The 21746-nt window shown below is 35.4% G+C and overlaps 1 protein-coding gene across 1 annotated transcript in view; it reads right to left on the bottom strand.

The window, feature by feature from the left end:
- Positions 1–21746, bottom strand: part of LanA (laminin subunit alpha) — an 86459-nt gene that overhangs the window by 37362 nt on the left and 27351 nt on the right. The window contains exons 39-59 of the mRNA XM_080163000.1: positions 20431–20510; positions 18200–18334; positions 17340–17497; positions 16452–16532; positions 12518–12604; positions 11121–11196; positions 10616–10680; positions 9963–10065; positions 9252–9322; positions 8791–8891; positions 7952–8058; positions 7602–7725; positions 6721–6885; positions 6130–6243; positions 5309–5363; positions 4174–4303; positions 2690–2909; positions 2278–2372; positions 1939–2073; positions 1428–1565; positions 82–455 (exon numbers count right to left, since the gene is read on the bottom strand). Coding sequence (XP_080019126.1) covers positions 82–455; positions 1428–1565; positions 1939–2073; positions 2278–2372; positions 2690–2909; positions 4174–4303; positions 5309–5363; positions 6130–6243; positions 6721–6885; positions 7602–7725; positions 7952–8058; positions 8791–8891; positions 9252–9322; positions 9963–10065; positions 10616–10680; positions 11121–11196; positions 12518–12604; positions 16452–16532; positions 17340–17497; positions 18200–18334; positions 20431–20510 — 2614 coding nt within the window. The remainder of the gene's footprint in view (positions 1–81; positions 456–1427; positions 1566–1938; positions 2074–2277; positions 2373–2689; positions 2910–4173; positions 4304–5308; positions 5364–6129; positions 6244–6720; positions 6886–7601; positions 7726–7951; positions 8059–8790; positions 8892–9251; positions 9323–9962; positions 10066–10615; positions 10681–11120; positions 11197–12517; positions 12605–16451; positions 16533–17339; positions 17498–18199; positions 18335–20430; positions 20511–21746) is intronic.

Raw genomic sequence — 21746 nt, 5'->3', positions numbered from 1 at the left:
TTTTCAGTATTTCTGATAAGTTCTTTTCCACCGGATATCAATCGGTATCAAAGCCATACTGAAAATAAGTATCCATCCTACCTTCATGATATTGACTCCAACCTCACCCATCTCGGCCACAGCATTGCTGCCATCCACAGACAACTCACCCGACTGCTCAGTCAACTCCTTCATCATATTCAGCTTAAAGTCCACATTCAGCGAGCCGGACTTGAGCAGCAGCGCGTTGATCCTGTCCGCCAGCGGTTTGATCCGCCGGTTGGCCTTGACGGGGTCGAGCAGCGCGATGCCCAGCACCTGTTGGTCAATCTCTTTGTCGATGAAGTTGAGGCGTTTGTAGGCAAAGTAGCTTTTCTCTGTTTCCTTGAACTCCTCCATGATGGGGGAGAGGTCGGTGATGATCTCGTTCAGGCTCTCCATCAGGTCCACAACACAGGAGGAGCAGGGGAAACAACCTGAGATAGATAGATATACAGATAGATAGATAGAGAAAGTAAGAAAGAATGATATATAGATAGATAGACAGATAGACAGACAGTTAGACAGATAGATAGATAGATGGACAGATACAAAGATAGAAAGACAGAGAAACATACAGATCTAGAATTAGCAGGGAGGGGATATTTGAGTTTAAATCTTTGTTTTAACCAAAGTTTTATAATCACGTTCCCATTCGATTTTGGGGACTTTTAATAATAATCTTGATTGGTTGGTATAAACTAAAAGTGTAAAAACCATTGAACTCAAAATTAATTCTATTAAAGTGATGATTTTGTTCATCAACATTGGGGAAGTACATAAATTTATCATCCATTGTCTTATCCCTTAGATTTGTGAAGTAAAAATAGTTTGCAGAATTTTCCCTTTATTTAATAAATATCATTTACTATAGAAATCAAATGTTTTGCTAAATTCAAAGTGCTTTAAATTTAATTATCTAAATAAATTAAAGCCCATAGACTTCCAAGGGTGGAGAGTAAAGGGGTGTTTAACCCCCCCCCCCCTCCCCCCCCAAACCTTTGAAATACCTCATTTTACCTCCCTCGAAATGAAAAGCCTTGAGGTCCCTTGAGTAGCCGTATACATCAGATATTGGACTGTAAGAAGAGATCTTATGGGATATGGTAATGGAAAAAAATCGTGTATATCCCCAATGATGATAAAAAGTACATTTTCTATAGATGAAAACAATTAGTGGAAATCAAACCAACCAATCATAATTCAGGGAAAAAAAAGGTTTTTGATCAAACGAATTTGAGAACGAAATTATAAAATATTGGGGACCAGTGTAATTTACAGTCACATGTCCCATCCCTCCATGGTAAACTATACTACTACCCAAAGTTTGATAAAAAACTTTGGGGACGTTTAATTTCAATAATCATAATCTTAAGATCTCTGAATATATATATAATATAAATACCAACCTTCCTCATAGTCAAATGGAACCTTCCATTCTGGGCGGGTGGTCCGGTTTTCATTCATGATGAGGATCCAGTTGTCCGGGCAGTGGTCACAGTTCTGACCGACTACACCGGGCAAACACTCACATTGACCGGTAACCTACGCATGACCGATACTTAAACCTTTGGGCACTTTTATTAATTTGTTATTTGGTTGGTCTAAACATTAAAGTAAAACACTACAGAAATAGCAAGTCCAATTAATTTTAACATCCGCGGAAAACTGTCTATACTAAGATACAATAAATAACTATCACAACAATGACCTTACCATGTAGATATACCTATTATTTATTACAAGTTTTGCTTAATTAGAACTATTCTTTATTGTGTAAAGTTTGAAAATCAAAAATCTTATTTTTAAAAGCTAATCTTTTCTATAATTAGGGTCGGTCCGTCCCTTCTATTCATCTTAATTTTGGAATAATCATTCATAGAACAACATGGTAAAATATTATTTTAAGTATCCGTCCCTGGTTGCAACCGCCGCCGACGGCGAACTCAGTGTTACAGCCACAAGTCTCGCAGCCGTTTGGCCCCAGGTTCCAGTAGCCGTTCATACAACGGCGACACTTGGCTCCGGTCACGCCGGGCCTGCACTGACATTGTCCTTGGTAAAAATAAGAATCAATAAATTAATTTGTCTGTCTGTTTGTTTGTCTGTCTGTCTGTTTGTCTGTATGTCAGTCTATCTATCTGTCTGTCTTTCTGCATGCCCGTTTGTCTGTCTGCCTCTTTGTTAGTTTAAGTGACTGTCTATCTATCTGTCTATCTAACTATATATCTGTCTGTCTATCTATATGTATATCTCTACCTGTAACCAGATCACACTGAGTATTAACACTGGCTTCACTACACTCACACTTCGAACAGCCGCCATATTGGAATCCAAAATGGTCGGCTTTGCATCTAAAACAAGTTTCATTATGTCCAATAGCAGCGAAAGTCTTTTAGAACTCAATATATCAAAATGTCCTATAAATTGATAACTCCCAATGGTGATAAACAATATTGTAGATTTGAAGATTGAATTACTGGTTGAAAAGTTTTGACACTACTAGTTTGGAACCAACCAATAAAAATTTAATAAAAGTACCCGAATGTTTTAAGCACATGAATAGGATAACGTATTTGTAAAACTTTGGGTACCAGTGTAATTTAAAATATACAATCACCTCCCCTCCCACCCTGCAAGCAGCACTACTCGAAATACGGATAATTTCTACCTGTCACATCTCTCCCCCTCAACACCGGGGAAACATCTGCACTGTCCGGTCTCGTGATCACATTCCTCCGTACCGTCCCGGTCACAGTCGCATTGTGCGCAGTTCTTGGCGGTCACCGCATCCCCATAGAACCAGGGCTGGCACCGTTCACAGCTGTCGCCGTACGTGTTGGACAGACACACCTCGCACAATCCGGTCAGGTGGTTGCAAGCGTTGGGATCTAAAAATTTGAGAATGTCAAAACAATTTTTTTTATTTTCGAAGCTATACTATAGTCAACTTTGTAGGTCGAGCTACAAAGACATGTAAATTCATTTAAAGCAATGATTGTTTAAAAGCAAAGCTTTTTTATAATTAGGATAGTTCCGTCCTTCCGTAAGTACCTCCGTCCTATTTTTGTGATATTTGTAGTTTAGAAGCTACGTTGAAAAATGTGAGAAAATGTTGAAAAGTTTTTATTAAGATGGAACATTTTACCATGTAGCGCCTAAACTATACTTTGTACAAGAATTGTTGTTATATTTCCAAAACCTAGAGCTTATGACGATTCTAACGGAATGCATAACGTTTTTCTTCTATTAATATAAGCCGCGCAATTTGAATTTCGAAAATGAGCGCATTTTGCACAACCTTTAAATCCATAAATCTTCAAAAATTAGGCCTTTGGAAAAACCAGTTTTTAAGGCATAATTTGTTGAAAAAATTATTTTTAAATATTTAAAACATAAATGTCCCAGAACAGGTTTTCAAATATATAAAGCATTTTCTATGCATAATTAAGATTTAAAAAAAAGACATTTCTCTTGAAACACCCTGTACTTATGCATTTGTATTAGACTTATTAGGTTCTGACACTCTACAAGTGTTAAAGATGTTTGTCCTACCGTTTCAGTGATCACTTTTATGGATGTTGTCATCCTTGTTATTATTAAATTAAAAGTATGTGAAGTATAAACTCCATTGCAAGAGCATGGTTGATAAAATTCTCCATCTTGTTCAGGGTTGCCAAAATACAAAGTATGAACTCTCACCTGTTGTGTTAATATTTCCAATACAAGAGCATAGTTGGCAAAACCCACTATCTTGTTCAGGGCTGCCAAAATATAAAGCATGAACTTTCACCTGTTGTGTTAATATTTCCATTGCAAGAGCATGGTTGACAAAAACCTCCAACTTCCTTAGGGTTGCCAAAATATAAGGCATGAACTTTCACCTGTTGTGTTAATATTTCCATAGCAAGAGCATGGTTGACAAAAACCTCCAACTTCCTCAGGGTTGCCAAAATATAAAGCATGAACTCTCACATGTTGTGTTAATATTTCCATTGCAAGAATATGGTTGACAAAATCCACCATCTTGTTCAGGGTTGCCAAAATATAAAGCATGAACTCTCACCTGTTGTGTTAATATTTACATTGCAAGAACAGGGTTGACAAAATCAAAAACTTCCTCAGGGTTGCCAAAATATAAAGCAAAACTCTTACCTGTTGTGTTAATATTTCCATTGCAAGAGCATGGTTGACAAAATCCTCCAACTTCCTCGGGGTTGCCAAAATAACCGGGTCCACATCGCTCACAACGGTCCCCAACATAGTTTGGCTTGCACATACAAACCTATAAAATGAATTAAATTTATGTTAAACTAGTTAGATAAACTAAAGTAAAAAAATACCAATGCTAGTTTTTACCTACTGATCAAAATTTAATATTAAAAACAAAGTTTTTAGGTCAAAGACTGAGAAAGAGTGTTTTTAAAACTTTGAATAGATATTCAGGGAAGCAACAGAGTTCAAATATTTATCTCTATGTATTATTGAACTTAAAATATCAACATTTTTATTTAAAATTTCTTGAAAACATATGTTGTTAGTTAAAGAAGGAAATAGTGACTTATATTCATCAATTTAAATCATATAATGTTAGTGTGAATCTTATCATTTAGTTTATAACTTAATCATTTTATTCTCCATCAAAACCGATAACCTCCAATTATGTGAAACAAAATTACCCCTTCTTAAAATTAATGAAATATTATATTTATTTTCCATTGTCCCATCTCCGAAGATCCCTGAATAAAATCATAAAAATATTGAAATTAGGATAATGTTCAACACATGTGCTAAATGCATAAAATAAATAAACAAGATTATAAATTTTACAGTTTAAAATTAAAATAGATTTTTTATATGCATTTTAATTTTATATTTTAAAAAATAGAATTAACGACTGTAAACCTGACATCAAAGGGTTCTTTGGGAAGTTTTCGTTTAGCAAAGTAAAAGTTTTAGTCTATTTGGAAGGAATGTACAATACCTCTTGTGGCGACATGGTTCTGAGTACAAAAATTCTGCTTTTTAATAAAAAGTAAATACCATTCTAACCACCTCCCCCCCCCAGACTAAGAGTGCAACCAAGAAGTGAAAATATATGACTAAAGCATAAAAAAATTTCAGTTAAAAAATTTAAGAAGATATACAGAATAATATAAAAATTAGGAATAAAGAATAAGAAATGTTTAAAATGAATATGACAACACTAACAAGATAAAAGCTAAAAAAACTGAACTGTTTGAAATGGATAGGACAACTCTAACAAGCTAGAAGCTTAAAAAAACCTAACCTGTTCAGAGGGGTCTAAGGATTGATCGAATAAACCATCACAGGACTCTGCATAACTAAAATAAAACATGATTAAAAATATTTTATAACTTTTTTTAAATACATATTCAATCATTTAAAGATCAACATATTTATATGCTATAAATGATTTTTCAGTATAGCTAAGAACAGGTTCTAATCCAGCGGTTATTAATCGGTTTCGTTTCCATATTGGAATAATTAAAATTGTTGAATATATCAATCATTCCCATAATCTACTGAAACATGTGACATAAACTTGATTATTATCATATTAAAACATGAAATAATAAAATAATATCTTTAATTCAAGTTTATTATCATATCAAATCTTATGATCAAGCAAAGTATTATTTGTGTTTTCCCTCGAATTGCCTACTCGAGCACTGAACCCCTCCCAATATTTTGAAGTATATTGAAAATAAGGGGATAAGGGGGGGAGGTTGTTTGTTTGTTCCTTTAGGTCAATAGTTAGGCATCAGGCATACGGGGGGGGGGGGGGGCTTATCCTTAAAGTTATATGATAACTTTTTGTTACTCGTTGGCTCAAAAACTTTGAGGACTGTTTTTTAATTTTGATTGGTTGATTTATTGAGTTGAGTGTTCAAATTTAAATCTACCGAAGGAGTAATTTTGTTTATAATCATTGGGGATGTACATAAATTTACCGGTCATTATCTTATTCATTAAGATCCTTGGTCAGGCATTGTAAAAAAACCATTTATTTTTATTTAATTTTTTAAAAGGAAGGGATGGTTTCTTAGCCCGATAGACGCTTTGAGGGAAAGCACCAATTGCACTTACTTGTTGTCTGGCAGGGGGCAAGGACAGGCCTGGCAGGCATCCGGGGATCCAGTGGTTGCGTCCCCGTAGAATCCAACCTCACACAACTCACAATTCCGTCCACGTGTGTTGTCCCTGAAAATATCAATGGATATATAATATACGTGGATATATGGACAGGGGAAAATTTGCTAACAAGGACCTCTTTTACTGGGAGTTCGTTTATCCAATTATATGAGGGGCAGGGATGGGGTAAAGGGAGTGGATGAATGTTTTGTTATTTTAGCCAGCTGCGAGTATCACTTTATTAGAGAACATGAAAATCTGGTACAACATCCATTAATAATATATATCGAATAAAAATACCATCATCTTATATTCTTTCCGCGGATATTAGATAAATTAAAAATTATAAGACCAAAACCAGTTTTGTTAGACCCGAGGAGGGGCTAAAGGCATGAGCTAACAAAACTGGTATTAATGTTATAGTCGTTTTGTATTTTAAAATTCGTGGAAATTTGTCTGTTACTCGATCCTAAACATGATTTTTTCAGTATGGCCGAGAACCGGTTCCAATCCAGCGGATGTTAACTGAAAAAAAAAAACACCAACCTGCAGTGATTAACAGCCGTGTCCTCCTTACATCTCTCTGGGTAGAAGTGACAGTAGTTGGGGATAAGCAGCGACTCTGGTACTAGTTCTGGCAGGGGTACATAGGTGGCGCATTCTCCAGTAGTAGGGTGGCATACATCAGCATGGTTGTTACAGTTACATTTCCTACAAATATTATAGTACAAATATCCATACATAGGTGGCTCTAGTAGTACTATATCAAATTGGAACATTTTAGTCCAAAATTTGAAGTACAGGTGGCGCAATCTCCAGTAGTGGGGTGGCATACATCAGCATGGTTGTTACAGTTACATTTCCTATAAATATTATAGTTCAAATATCCATACATAGGTGTCACTAGTAGTTCTATATCAAATTGGAACATTTTAGTTCAAAATTTAAATTACAGATGGCGCAATCTCTAGTAGTAGGGTGGCATACATCAGCATGATTGTTACAGATACATTTCCTACAAATATCATAGTTCAAATATTCATACATAGGTGTTACTAGTAGTACTACAAATTGGAACATTGTAGTTCAAAATTTGAATTAAAGATGGCGCAATCTACAGTAGTGGGGTGGCATACATCAGCATGGTGGTTACAATTACATTTCCTATAAATAGTATAGTTCAAATATCCGTACATAGGTGACTCTATTAGTACTAAATATATCAAATTGGAACATTCTAGTTCAAAATTTGAAGTACAGGTGGCGCACTCTCAGCATAGTTGTTACAGTTATATTTCCAGAAATATTATAGTTCAAACATTCATACATAGGTGTCTCTAGTAGTACTGTATCAAAATTTGAAGTTCAGGTGTACTGTAACCTGTATAACCAACAGGGCACACACACTATCTATCTATATACTATACCTACAGATAGGTCCCCACTGGTCCTGAGTATCTGTATAGTATCCAGGTGCACAGAGCTGGCAGGAAGATCCTGTATAACCATCAGAACACACACACTCCTCCACGGTCAACACTGATGTACCGTCTAAATTAAAAATTGTTAAAAAATAAAATCTAGGAATCTTTATTTTGATAAACAATATTAACCATTCTGTAGATTTTAAATATTGGTGTAAAAGATTGAACAATCCAATTAAGTTTATTAAAAGTCTCCAAAATATTTGAGGAGATAAATAAGATATCTTCTTTAATTCAAAAACTTTGGGTACCAGTGTTAAAAAAATCTAGGTAAAGAAAGAAATTCTGGTCACCTGTCCCTTCATCTGCAAACTCCAGGTTAACATTTTCCAGTCTGGTCTGTTGGGAACCACCACCAGCATAAGACCCGCGGATAAATACCCTCTGCAGGTTGTTCAGTCTAGATAGATAGATAGGCATTAATAAATAGATAGATAGACAGTCTGGTCTGCTGGGAACCACCCCCGGCATAGGATCCGCGGATAAATACCCTCTGCAGGTTGTTCAATCTAGATAGATAGATAGTCATGAGTAAATAGATAGATAGATAGTCTGGTCTGCTGGGAACCACCCCCGGCATAGGATCCACGGATAAATACCCTCTGCAGGTTGTTCAATCTAGATAGATAGATAGGCATTAATAAATATAGATAGACAGGTTGTTCAGTCTAGATAGATAAATAGGCATTAATAAATAGATAGATAGACAGTCTGGTCTGCTGGGAACCACCGCCAGCGTAGGACCCACGGATAAATACTCTTTGCAGGTTGTTCATTGTTCAATCTAGATAGATAGATAGGCATTAATATAGATAAATATATAGGTATGAGAAAGATAAATAAGTAGATAAATAGATAGATAAATAAATAAGTAGAATGGTGGATAGATAAAAAAGTAGAATGATGGATAGATAGATAGGTAGAATGATGGATAGATATACAGGTAGAAGGATGGATAGATAGTTAAGTAAAATGATGGATAGATAGATAGATTTCAATACAGTAGCATAAGTTGAGGTCTATTAACTTGATTTCCAGAAGGATGAACCCAATATCTTATTTCCAATACATTGTAGATAGACAGATAGATTGGTAGACAGATAGATAGATAGATAAACTGATAGAAAGATACCTTAGCATAAGTTGAGGTCTATTAACTTGATTTCCAGACGGATGAACCCAATATCTTGGCTCTAGTGGAACCTTCATTTGGACTCTTTGGCCGCTGGAAACCTTAAAATTAAAAGAAATAATCATTTTGATGTTCATTTGTTTGCTGCATAAGATCTCTAAAATGTTTATTAGAAATATTACTTTTTAATACCATGGATCTAGAGAGAAAAGACAATTAACGATACATCCCCAATGATGACCAACAAAATTACCGCTTTTGTGGGTTAATTCAATTATGAACAATGCTAGATTGGAACAAAACAAACAAAATTTCTTAAAATTACAAAACGTTTTGATACTATAATAATAATACCCCTTATGTAGATTAAAGATATCCGTTAAAAATTTTGGACACTCATAGATAGTACCCAAAGTTTTTAGGCCAACAAATAAGATAACGTGGTTATACAAAGTTTCTACCTTTCTGCCCGAGAAAAAGAAGATGAAAGAGTCAGCTCCCATGATAATTACATCTGGAGACTTCTTATTACCTAAATACAAATTTAATCAATTTGTGTAGTTTTGACTTTTAAAAAGCATTTAATTACTTTTAAAAGTAATCCTTATATAAAACAGGATCTCTACTGTTTGTTTGTACCAAAGGATATCGCTGACCGCTATCGTTCTCCTTTACAATGTAGCTTCTCATATGTCCTGGGAAGATTTATAACTATTTTGGGGAGGGTAACACCACCCTCCCAAGAGCTATCGCCCCTATAAAAAAATAAGTTAGCACGCCCAAAAAAAAATTAAAATCAATGGGTGGGCGTGTGATATTCCAACCCCCACCCTCCAAAAAGTAAAATTTTCAATATTCCCCTCCTCAAGTGCCCCTAGTGGCCTCTACATAAAAGTAACAGGATATCTGTCTGTATCTCGCTATCAGCTGATCAGATATGGTTATCTTTTCCAGAGAAGTTATATATAGGTAGACCCAAAAGTTTTTTTTTTTTTTTGGGGGGGGGGTGACTAGAACCTACATCTTCCCGATAGAAATCACTCTTAAAAAAATAACCCCCCCCCCCCCCAATTCGTTTTTTCTTTTTAAACAAAAATTTAAAGTTCAAGGCTAACTTTCTCCCTTCCCTTAAGTGCCCCGAGAGGCAAATAAAAATAAATAAATAATCCTACCCATATTCATATCTCCATAGGTAGTAATATTATAGGTGATATGGCTACCAAAGCTTGTAATTCTGCTTGCCGCGAAGCTAGGGGGACTGCTAAAGTAGAACTCCTAAAAATCAATAATCATCCTTACAAGTCACAGAAAAAAAAATGATTTTTTTTTCTGAAAAAGAAAATTTGTTCCATTACAATCACAATTAATTAAAAGAAGGGATAGGTAGTAGACAATGAATTGTTGTACACTTTAATCATGATATACAAAATTATTATACAGTAGATTATCTGTATAAAATTTAACACATTGCCATTTTAAACCAGCCAATCAAAATTTGTTAGTTTTTAAGCCAACGAAGGAACGAAACTTTGGGTACTACTATAATTTATAGTCTAATGTCCAATTCATCACTTGTATCTTATGAATAACAAATAATATTTTATTTATAAGCATGAATGACAGACATACGGATAGAAAACAATATATAGAATAGATTTGCAAAGGCCGTAGGAATCTTCTCTGAATATTTCAGCTGTATTTTTTTGAATAGCAGCCGAGGAAGACACATTTCACCCATAGACTTTCGGACGGGTTGACTGACAGACGGACAGGCGCACAGACAATGTTAATGCAGAGTAGCTTCGCTATTAACAAACAGACCAACCTGTGCTCCGAGAACAATGTTGTCAAAGTTAATATCCAGAATACCGCCATAGTTTATCAAAGGTTCTAAATATAAAGAAATATTAACAAGGACAATTCTATTCATAAGCAGTGTATCCATCCCCTGGTAAAATTAAGGGGATGAATACACCCCCCTAGGTGTCCATCCCCCTTGACGTCCATCCTCCTTGACAAGGATCTACACCCTCCTAATAAAGCCAAGAGGGGTAAAAAGGTCACATATTCCTTAGACTTAAAAGGGAAAGTTAAAAAACAATTTGTGTGCCTTGCGCAATCGCATCCTTTTACCAATTCAGAGACGCTTTTTTACTTTTCATTGGGTGGTAGGACACAAAATGGGTGTATAAACCCCCCCCCCCCTAAAACATAAGTATACCATTCTTAATTTGGGAGGTGATTTTGTGTGTGTATGTGTTTTTCGCACTAATAAAATAAGAGCCTAGGCCAATTTTAAACTGATCATAACTTAAATAATTCTAACTCACCCATGTTAAGTTCAGAAATTTCTGGATGCTTTTTAACTTCAATTTGTGTTCCAATCCATCCATTCATATCTTCAAACTAAAATTCAATGAGGTAATATAAAACAAGGATGACAACATCCATAAGTAGCGAAGCACAAAATTTCGTGGATTGGAATGACCGTCATGGTTGTTTTCTTCAAACGGGAAATTTAATTTTAATATCTAAAACAGAAAAAATTTTGAAAATCGGATCATAAACACCAAAGATATGGGGAAAAATGTAAAACATTTAAAAATAGCCAAAACCCTGCAACAAGGCAGTCTGACCATTATTGTTGTTTTCTTCAAACGTCGGGAAATTTAATTTTGACATCTTTAACTGAAAAAAATTTGAAAATTGGACTAAAAACACCAAAGATATAGGGGAAAATGTAAAAAATATAAAATAGCCAAAAACCTGCAAAAAGGCAGTCTGACCTTCATAGTTGTTTTCTTCAAACGACGGGAAATTTGATTTTGATATCTATAACTGAAAAAATTTTGAAAATCGGTTCATAAACACCAAAGATATGGAGAAAAATGTGAAAAATGTAAAAATAGCTAAAAACCTGCAAAAAGGCAGTCTGACCGTTATTGTTGTTTTCTCCAAACGACGGAAAATTTAATTTTGATATCTTTAACTGAAAGAATTTTGAAAATCGGACCATAAACACCAAAGATATGGGGGAAAATGTGGAAAATTTAAAAATAGCCTAAAACCTGCTAAAAAGCCGTCCGACCGCCAGTGATGTTTTATAGTTAATTGTGCTCCTTAATAATGGGAATGTTGTCAAAAAATTTCAGAATTCCATCTTTTATAGGAGCTGAGTAAATCCCATTTCCCCCATAGCGTTACGGACTGACGGACTGACTGACGGACTGACTGACGGACTGACGGACGGACAAAGTGAATTATAGAGTAGCTTCGCTACTAATAAGAAGCCATAATACTTTCGGAGAAACAAACAAACAATAATATAGTGACAGGTCTTTTAATGCTAAAGTCTAAACAAAATTTCGCTTTAAAAATTTTGTCTTAACGTTATAGGAATTACCATTTACAATAATAGGATAATGATATCATGTAAAAAAGTTGGTGGACATTTAGATGATCATTGAGTTCCTAAGCTTTCTAAACATTATCTTATTGCTACAGGAATCCTTGTGTAGAGTAAGAAAACGAAGTAAACAATCAAAACTGGCGAATTTATCAGTAACTTGCGTTAATTTTGAAACTAGCGATAAATTACAAAAACTGGTATATACCTAGTCCATAAATATAATGCTTTTCATGATTTTTTTTCAGCATGGCTGAGAACCGATTCTAATCCAGCGGATATTGATCGGTATCAAAGCTATAGTGGAAAAAAATTTATTACCTTTTTCTTTACCATTCCAGATTTAGAATCACACTGTGTGCTCTTGCCAAAGCAGAAACACTCTGTACACCCATCAGGGTTAGAACTCTAAACATAATTATGGATATATTATTACTATGGATAGATATATAGATAGATAGCAGGGATACAGGGATAGATAGATAGACAGAAACATTCTGTACACCCGTCAGGGTTAGAACTCTAAACAAAATTAATGAATATATTATTACTATGGATAGATATATAGATAGATAGCAGGGATACAGGGATAGACAGAAACACTCTGTACACCCGTCAGGGTTAGAACTCTAAACAAAATTAATGGATATATTATTACTTGGATGTTACACCAGATTAGGGTTGGGCCGGATATCCGGTGTGGCCGGATATCCGGCCGGATACCGGATATTGAAACTATCCGGCCGGATATCCGGCAATATAATCTTTTATATTTTTCAACAAAATACTGTTTATTTTTATCTCAAATGGCTGTAATTTTCTTATTATTCAAGCTAGAAGAACAATTTTTTCTGAATATGTTTATCTTTAAGTAAATTTTATATTAGAAATATCAAAACATAAATTTTGGCGGTGGCAGTAGTACTTGGCAGCTGCCAGCCGCAAACCGACGGTTGGCAGGTAAAGAGCAACGGATTTTATGAAATTGTAATATGTCATGAAGATATATAAAAAAAGTTTTAAATTTTAAATCTTCAAGTAAAAATTTGCGGTCACAGGAACCGTTTAAAGATTTCTGGAGACCTGGAGGTTCAGGACTTGCAGGTTTATACATGGAACCTGAAATCAACTTGAACACCTATATTACATATGAGGATGTACGACTATAGGATATTTTAGTATTAGATAACATGAAATGCTTTGTGCCCTGTGCCTGCCAGGAAGGAGATATTAAAAAAAAATTCAACTCTCAAATATGTGTCATACCCATATTTCGAAAGTCACTTAGTTATATCCCTCTACCTTTTATACACAGAAAATGGGATAGAAAAATAGAGGGAGGGGGGGGGGCAGGCATTCAACGCCACCTCCCCGCCCATCCTCCAACCGTTAGGGGTTGATATTACAGATTGAGGGTAGTAGTTAATTAGATTTATTTGCTAAGAAGAAAGATTATTTAATAGTTACCTAATTTTTAAGTTTTAACCTTAATTTTATCCTATTATATAAAGTAGTAAGCTTTTTTTGTCTCTAGCGAAGGATCTCGCTAACCGCTGAACCGATATGGTTCTCCTTTAGACTGAAGCTTTTTATAAGTCCCAGGGTGGTTTTAGGCTGTTTAATTTTTTTTAAAAAGTCGTTGTAAGGTTTTAAGTTATTTTTCTGCTTTTTCATGTCCCTTCTAATATCCCTAGATACTAGGGACGCAGCCGCTAGTATAATATAAAACACCAGTTTATGAATAAATTTTAAAGTCCCTTTCGTGGCAACGCCCCTTAAGAAGCGATTATTAATATTTTCACAGTAGCTTTTCTCCTATTTCTACCCCCTCGCGGGGGACTCTAACCTTGCGGGACCAATTGCATAACCCTGCGGGGCAATCACCTAACCAAATGTAACCTAACCTAACCTAAAATAACCTATTAAAAGCAATTTTAAAAATACAACGAATCGCCCCTTAAGGTGCGTTGCCACGAAAGGGACTATATCCTTTTTTGATACTTTAATATGTAGTAATTTGGCCGGTTATCCGGCCGGATACCGGATATCCGGCATTTGAAATCAGCCGGATATCCGGTATCCGGCCAAAAAAATATCCGGCCCAACCCTAATTTTTATGTTCTCTTAATAAAGTAAAACTCGCAGCGCGGCGGATTAAAATAACAATATATAGAAAGCAAGGATTTAAGGATAGATAGATAGACAATAAAAAATTACTATAAAATGTTTAGTTCATTATCTGAACACATTACACACGTATCGCTAGTATCAAATTATTGTGAAACTAAGTTTTCTTTTATTTACTACTAGCGGCTTCGCCCCTAGCCTCTAGGGGCTTTGCCTCAAGAGTTTTGATCAACCTAATTTTTTGTATTTTAGATTTAAAAAGAAAAAGTAAAAAAAAAAAAAATTTTTTGGGGGGGGTATTTTTCATTTTTTGGGGGGGTTGGGGGTGTCCCAACCCCCGAGAAAATAGCTTAAAACCATCACAGGACCAGTAGGTATATTCCCTGAAGAGTAGAGCCCAATCGGTTCAGTGGTTACTGAGATCTTAAGCTTCAGACGGACAGACAGACGGACAGACGGACAGACGGACAGACAGACATCGTTCTACTTTGTATTATAGATATTATACATTTAAATTTTCTGTTTTATGAATAGAAATTTAATACTTCAATATGATTCAAATAGCAACATGAAATAAAAAAAATGAATTTATCTATAATACAAAGTAGCTTGATGTCTGTCCGTCTGACCGTCTGTCTGTCTGTCTGTCTGTCCGTCTGTCTGTCCGTCTGAAGCTTAAGATCTCAGTAAGCGCTGAACCGATTGGGCTCTACTCTTCAGGGATTATACCTACTGGTCCTGTGATGGTCTTAAGCTATTTTCCTGGGGGGTGGGACACCCTAAACCCCCCCCAAAAAACCACCCCCCCCCAAATTTTTTTTTTACATTTTTTGTAAAATCTCAGTAACTGCTACAAATTGGGCTCTACTCTTCTGGGAATATACCTATTGGTCCTCTGGTGGTTTTAAGCTATTTTCTAGGAGGGTGGGACACCCCAACCTCCTAAAAATAAAAAATCCCTATTTCCAAATTTTTTTATTTTTTTTTATTTTTGTAAACAAAAACCAGTAATTGGGTTGGGGGAACCCCACTGCACCATGGGGCGAAGCCCCCATGAACCCCCCCCCCAAAAAAAAAAAAAAAATTTCACCAAAAAATTTTTTTGGGCTTTTTGTAACTTTTAAAAATTGACATCTTTAAAAAGTTGTTGCAATTATAGGTATTAAATAAAATTTACAGATGAGAGTTTTCAATTTTTGTGTATATGTGGTCCAATCAGTGGGACTATCAGAGCTTGCGCCGCATACCGGGTACTCGCTTATGCTCACCCCGTACGAGATATACGGTGAACAACCTGGGTTTAATTTTTACGAATTAAAATTTTTGTGCATACGGCGCACAACCTGGGTTTAATTTTACCAAAGAGTAATTCAGCAAAGAATAACTTTTTTGAAAATATAACTATAAAATTATTCTGAAGGGTTGACTTCCCATTACCTCATGGGGCGAAGCCCCTAGAGGCTAGGGGCGAAGCCACTAGTTCTTCATACAGTGAAACAATGGGTCTTATCGTTATGGCCAATGAGAGTTTATTATGGATTATGGGATCACTATGAATTTTAAACTCATGGCATTTGGAAAACTTGAGCTCATATGTAGACATTTATTTTCTACATAGATCTGTCATGGATCTTGATGCAATAAAGCAGGCCGTTTTGTAAATGTTAAAAATTGGAAGATTTCATTAAATAAAAGTTCCCGCAAATATAAGTATTAAATAGATAGCAGGGATACAAGGATAGATAGATAGATAGATAGGAGGGATACAAGGATAGATAGATAGGAGGGATACAAGGATAGATAGATAGGAGGGATACAAGGATAGATAGATAGATAGCAGGGATACAAGGATAGATAGATAGATAGCAGGGATACAAGGATAGATAGATAGATAGCAGGGATTCAAGGATAGATAGATAGATATCAGGGATTCAAGGAAAGATAGATAGCAGGGATACAAAAATAGATAGATAGATAGCAAGGATACAAGGATAGATAGATAGATAGCAGGGATTCAAGGAAAGATAGATAGCAGGGATACAAAAATAGATAGATAGATAGCAGGGATACAAGGATAGATAGATAGATAGCAGGGATACAAGGATATATAATGGATATAAAATAAAACCTGAAGATTGAAGTGTCCAGCCTTACAAGTATCACATCTTGGTCCGTCCACTGACTTCTTACACATACACTCTGCTGTAGTCTAAATAAAGTTTGAAACTGATAGGAAACTTCTAAAATGTATAAATAGCTAACCTTTAAATCAGGTTTGTTAGTCCCGAAGGGCCGAATTCCCTGGATAAATAAATTGTTCTTAATATTATTAATTTTATTTTAATATTAGTGGAAATTTATTTGGCTGAAAATCGGTTTTAATCCAGCAGATACTAATCGGTTTCTAAGCCATACTGGAAAAAATATTATTTTAACTATAAAAAAAAACCAAGATAATGAAGATAGACCGCGGGTTTAAGTTAATAATATTATGTACTTGATGCTTATACAGCCATCTATCTTAAAAAGTAGCCGAAAAAAGCATGCATCACCCATAGCTTTACGAACTAACAGACAAACATACAGACGGACAGACATACATTTTATTTTGAGTTTTAAAATAGCAATCTATAATACAAAGTAGAACGATGTCTGTCTGTCCGTCTGACCGTCTGTCCGTCCGTCTGTCTGTCTGTCCCTTAAGATCTCGGTAACCACTGAACCGATCGGATTCTACTCTTCAGGGTATCTACCTATTGGTCCTGTGGTGGTTTTAAGCTATTTTCTCGGGGGGTGGGACACCCCCAACCCCCCCAAAAACCAAAAAATCCCCCCCCATTTTTTTTTTTTTTTTTTTTTTGAAGGAGTTTCCATGGTCCTTTATGGTCTCTCGCAATAATTTTTTTTTATCACCTCTTGGGCAAAGCCCCTAGAGGCTAGGGGCGAAGCCGCTAGTGTTATTAAAAAGAATTAAATCTAAACTAACTTTTGTATGCCTAATCCCCACAGGAATTACCTGGTCACAAATCCTCTCTGTTGTACCGGCGAGGTCGCAGTCACAGGACTCGCAGTTGGGATACTGGTACGAGCCATAGCTGCAGTGGTCACAGGTTCGACCCTCAACATTCTCGGCACAGTAACATTGACCAGAGTCTTGGCTACAACTCATGTTTCCTTAATAGAGAGATAGATCGATAGATGGATATATGGACAGATAGGTAGATGGATAAATAGATAGATAGATAAAGAGGTCACAGGTTCGACACTCAACATTCTCGGCACAGTAACAGTATCCAGAGTCTTGGCTACAACTCATGTTTCCTTCATAGATAGATAGATAGATTTATATATAGATAGATGGATAGATAGATGGATTAGAAAGTCCAAAGGTTCGATAAAACAGAGATAATTTTTTTAAAATGAAAAAGGGTTACCCAAATAAATTGAAAAAGGGTGTGTAGTATTTTTTTTACTAAGGTTATGTTGGGTTCTATTGAATACAGGGTAGCTCCGTAAGGTTTAGGCTCTTTCCCTATTTCATTTTTTTAAAACCAAGGGAAGAAATTTGAAGAAACTAACACATTTAAAACAATGATAAAATAATATTTAGTTGGGACATTACATTTAAATTCTCTAATTATTCTCAGAGTCTAGTTATGTATCATGGCATCATACTATAGACAACTTTCCGCGGATATTAAAATAAAAAATTATATGATAAATAAAGCTAAGGCCCCGGCAAACAAAACTGGTGTTAATAATTTTATTTTATTTTATTATTTGTAGAAAATTGTCTTGGATACAATACAATATTTAATCTTTAAGTATGGCTTAGAACCAGTTTTAATTCAGCGGATATTAATGGAAAATTTTTACCTGCCACGGTTCCTTCCACCATACATTTACATTCTTGACACCCAGTGATAGGATCATAGCCGAAAGTATTTTCTTCACATTGGGAACAAGGGGCCTCTTCAGTACCAGTCACAAATGGCGCACAGATACACTCTCCTATAGACAGATAGATAGATAATTATATATATATATATAGAGAGAGAGATAGATAGATAATTAGATAGATAGAGAGATATATAGATAGATAGATAGCATGGATACAAGGATAGATAATGGATATAAAATAATACCTGTATCCTCATTACAAGTAGCTGTGGATGGACACCTACACTCCTGACAGTCAGGGATACCAAGGATAGATAGAGAGATAGCAGGGATACAAGGATAGATAGCAAAGATACAAGGATAGATAATGGATATAAAATACTACCTGTATCCTCATTACAAGTAGCTGTGGATGGACACCTACACTCCTGACAGTCAGGGAAACCAAGGATAGATAGATAGATAGCAGGGATACAAGGATACATAGATAAATAGTAAGGATACAATAATAGATAGATAGATAGCCGGGATACAAGGATAGATAGATAGATAGATAGCAGGGATACAATGATATATAATGGATATAAAATACTACCTGTATCCTCATTACAAGTAGCTGTGGATGGACACCTACACTCCTGACAGTCAGGGAAACCAAGGATAGATAGATAGATAGCGGGGATACAAGGATAGATAGATAGATATAAAATACTACCTGTATCCTCATTACAAGTAGCTGTGGAGGGACACCTACACTCCTGACAGTCTGGGAAACCAAGGATAGATAGATAGATAGCGGGGATACAAGGATAGATAGATAGATATAAAATACTACCTGTATCCTCATTACAAGTAGCTGTGGATGGACACCTACACTCCTGACAGTCAGGGAAACCAAAGATATATATATAGATAGCAAAGATACAAGGATAGATAGATAGATAGCAAGGATACAAGGATAGATAATGGATATAAAATACTACCTGTATCCTCATTACAAGTAGCTGTTGATGGACACCTACACTCCTGAAAGTCAGGGAAACCAAAAATTGATAAATAGATAGCAGGGATACAAGGATAGATAGATAGATAGATAGCAGGGATAGTAAGGATAGATAGATAGAAAGGATACAAGGATAGATAATGGATATAAAATACTACCTGTATCCTCATTACAAGTAGCTGTGGATGGACACCTACATTCCTGACAGTCAGGGAAACCAAGGATAGATAGATGGATAGCAAGGATACAAGGATAGATAGCGGGGATACAAGGATAGATAGATAGATAGCAGGAATACAAGGATAGATAATGGAAATAAAATCATACCTGTATCCTCATTACAAGTAGCTGTGGATGGACACCTACACTCCTGACAGTCAGGGAAACCAAGGATAGATAGATAGATAGCAGGGATACAAGGATAGATAATGGATATAAAATAATACCTGTATCCTCATTACAAGTAGCTGTGGATGGACACCTACACTCCTGACAGTCAGGGATACCAAGGATAGATAGATAGATAGCAGGAATACAAGGATAGCTAATGGATATAATATAATACCTGTATCCTCATTACAAGTAGCTGTGGATGGACACCTACACCTCTGACAGTCAGGGAAACCAAGGATAGATAGATAGATAGATAGCAAGGATACAAGGATAGATAATGGATATAAAATAACACCTGTATCCTCATTACAAGTAGCTTTGGATGGACACCTACACCTCTGACAGTCAGGGAAACCAAGGATAGATAGATAGATAGATAGCAAGGATACAAGGATAGATAATGGATATAAAATAACACCTGTATCCTCATTACAAGTAGCTGTGGATGGACACCTACACTCCTGACAGTCAGGGATACCAAGCATAGATAGATAGAAAGCAAGGATACAAGGATAGATAGATAGCAAGGATACAAGGATAGATAATGGATATAAAATACTACCTGTATCCTCATTACAAGTAGCTGTGGATGGACACCTACACTCCTGACAGTCAGGGAGGATAGATAGATAGATAGCAAGGATACAAGGATAGATAGATAGCAGGGATACAAGGATAGATAATGGATATAAAATCATACCTGTATCCTCATTACAAGTAGCTGTGGATGGACACCTACACTCCTGACAGTCTGGGAAACCAAGGATAGATAGATAGATAGCAAGGATAGATAATGGATATAAAATACTACCTGTATCCTCATTACAAGTAGCTGTGGATGGACACCTACACTCCTGACAGTCAGGGAAACCAAAGAATCCTGGGGCACACCTGCAATACAATTTTGGGTATAGTCCCTTTCGTGTCAACGCCTCTTAAGGGGCGTTACGTCGAATTTTCACAGTAGTTTTTATCTATAGGTTACTATAGGTTAGGTTAGCTTAAGATAGGTTAGGTGATTGCCCCGCAGGGATAGGCAATTAGCCCTGCATGGTAAGAGCCCCCCCCCCCCCAACAACAAGGGCTAGAAATAGGGGAAAAGCTACTGTGAAAATAAGACGAAATGCCCCTTAAGAGGCGTTGCTACGAAAGGGACTATACCCCAATTTTTTTTGTAGGATTATCCCTTCGTATAGCACATCAAAAAAGATGACAAAATGAATTATAGATGTATACAGCATGACCCTCGAAAAAGTATTTTTAAGCATCTGCAGCCCTTATTTCTCAATGAATTATAAAAAAAATGCATATGTCCTTGTTCTCCATAGTATTCCACATAAGTAGATATAAAAATATTTTTTTTACCTCCATTAACACCGGAGATTTTTAGAGCTAAAGTTTTGAAAAAGTGACTGAGGAAAAAGTAACTTTTAACATGAAACGACTTTTTTAGCAAAATTAAGGTAGAAATCCTTTTATTTTTGTTACTAGCAGAAACTTTATACAAAAATGAAATAAAAAATTTAGTTTTTGAGTAAAAAGCATTTTTTTACACATATTTTTTGAGTCTTTTTAGTTTAATGATATTTTGAAAAACTTACTTATTAGGCAAAATTTTTTAAGATTAAAAAACCAAATAAATCTTTATGAATATAGCAGGAAAGTTGTTTTTGTTTCACAATCCTAACTTTAATAACAAAAAAGTTATGAAGAAAATAAAATTGAAACATAATGATTTTTTTGTCTAAAAAGCTTAATTAACCCCCTATTAAATTATTGAGATGTCAGAAAAGTAGGCGGAGCAACTGTCATAATTAATCCTTTTCTCAAATAAGGGTTAATAAATAACCTAAAATTTGCAAATAATCAATTCATTCAGTAGTGTTTTTTGCCATTAAAAATTTATATTTTTTGGTGGAATAAAAAAGAAATAATTAGTTAACTTGTTTTTCTTTGTGTCTCATTATTCAGTTGCCAGAAAAACATAATATAACCATCAAAAAATAAGAGAAACAAAAAAAAATTCTTTTTCTCAGTCACTTTTTCAAAACTTTAGCTCTAAAAATCTCCGGTGTTAATGGAGGTAAAAAAAATATTTTTATATCTACTTATGTGGAATACTATGGA

The sequence above is a fragment of the Acartia tonsa genome, chromosome 6 (genome assembly GCF_053477335.1).
Source record: "Acartia tonsa isolate MP-2025a chromosome 6, ASM5347733v1, whole genome shotgun sequence".
Classification (NCBI taxonomy): domain Eukaryota; kingdom Metazoa; phylum Arthropoda; class Copepoda; order Calanoida; family Acartiidae; genus Acartia; species Acartia tonsa.
Note: the sequence above shows the minus strand (reverse complement) of the source record. Positions and strands in the feature narration are given on the sequence as shown.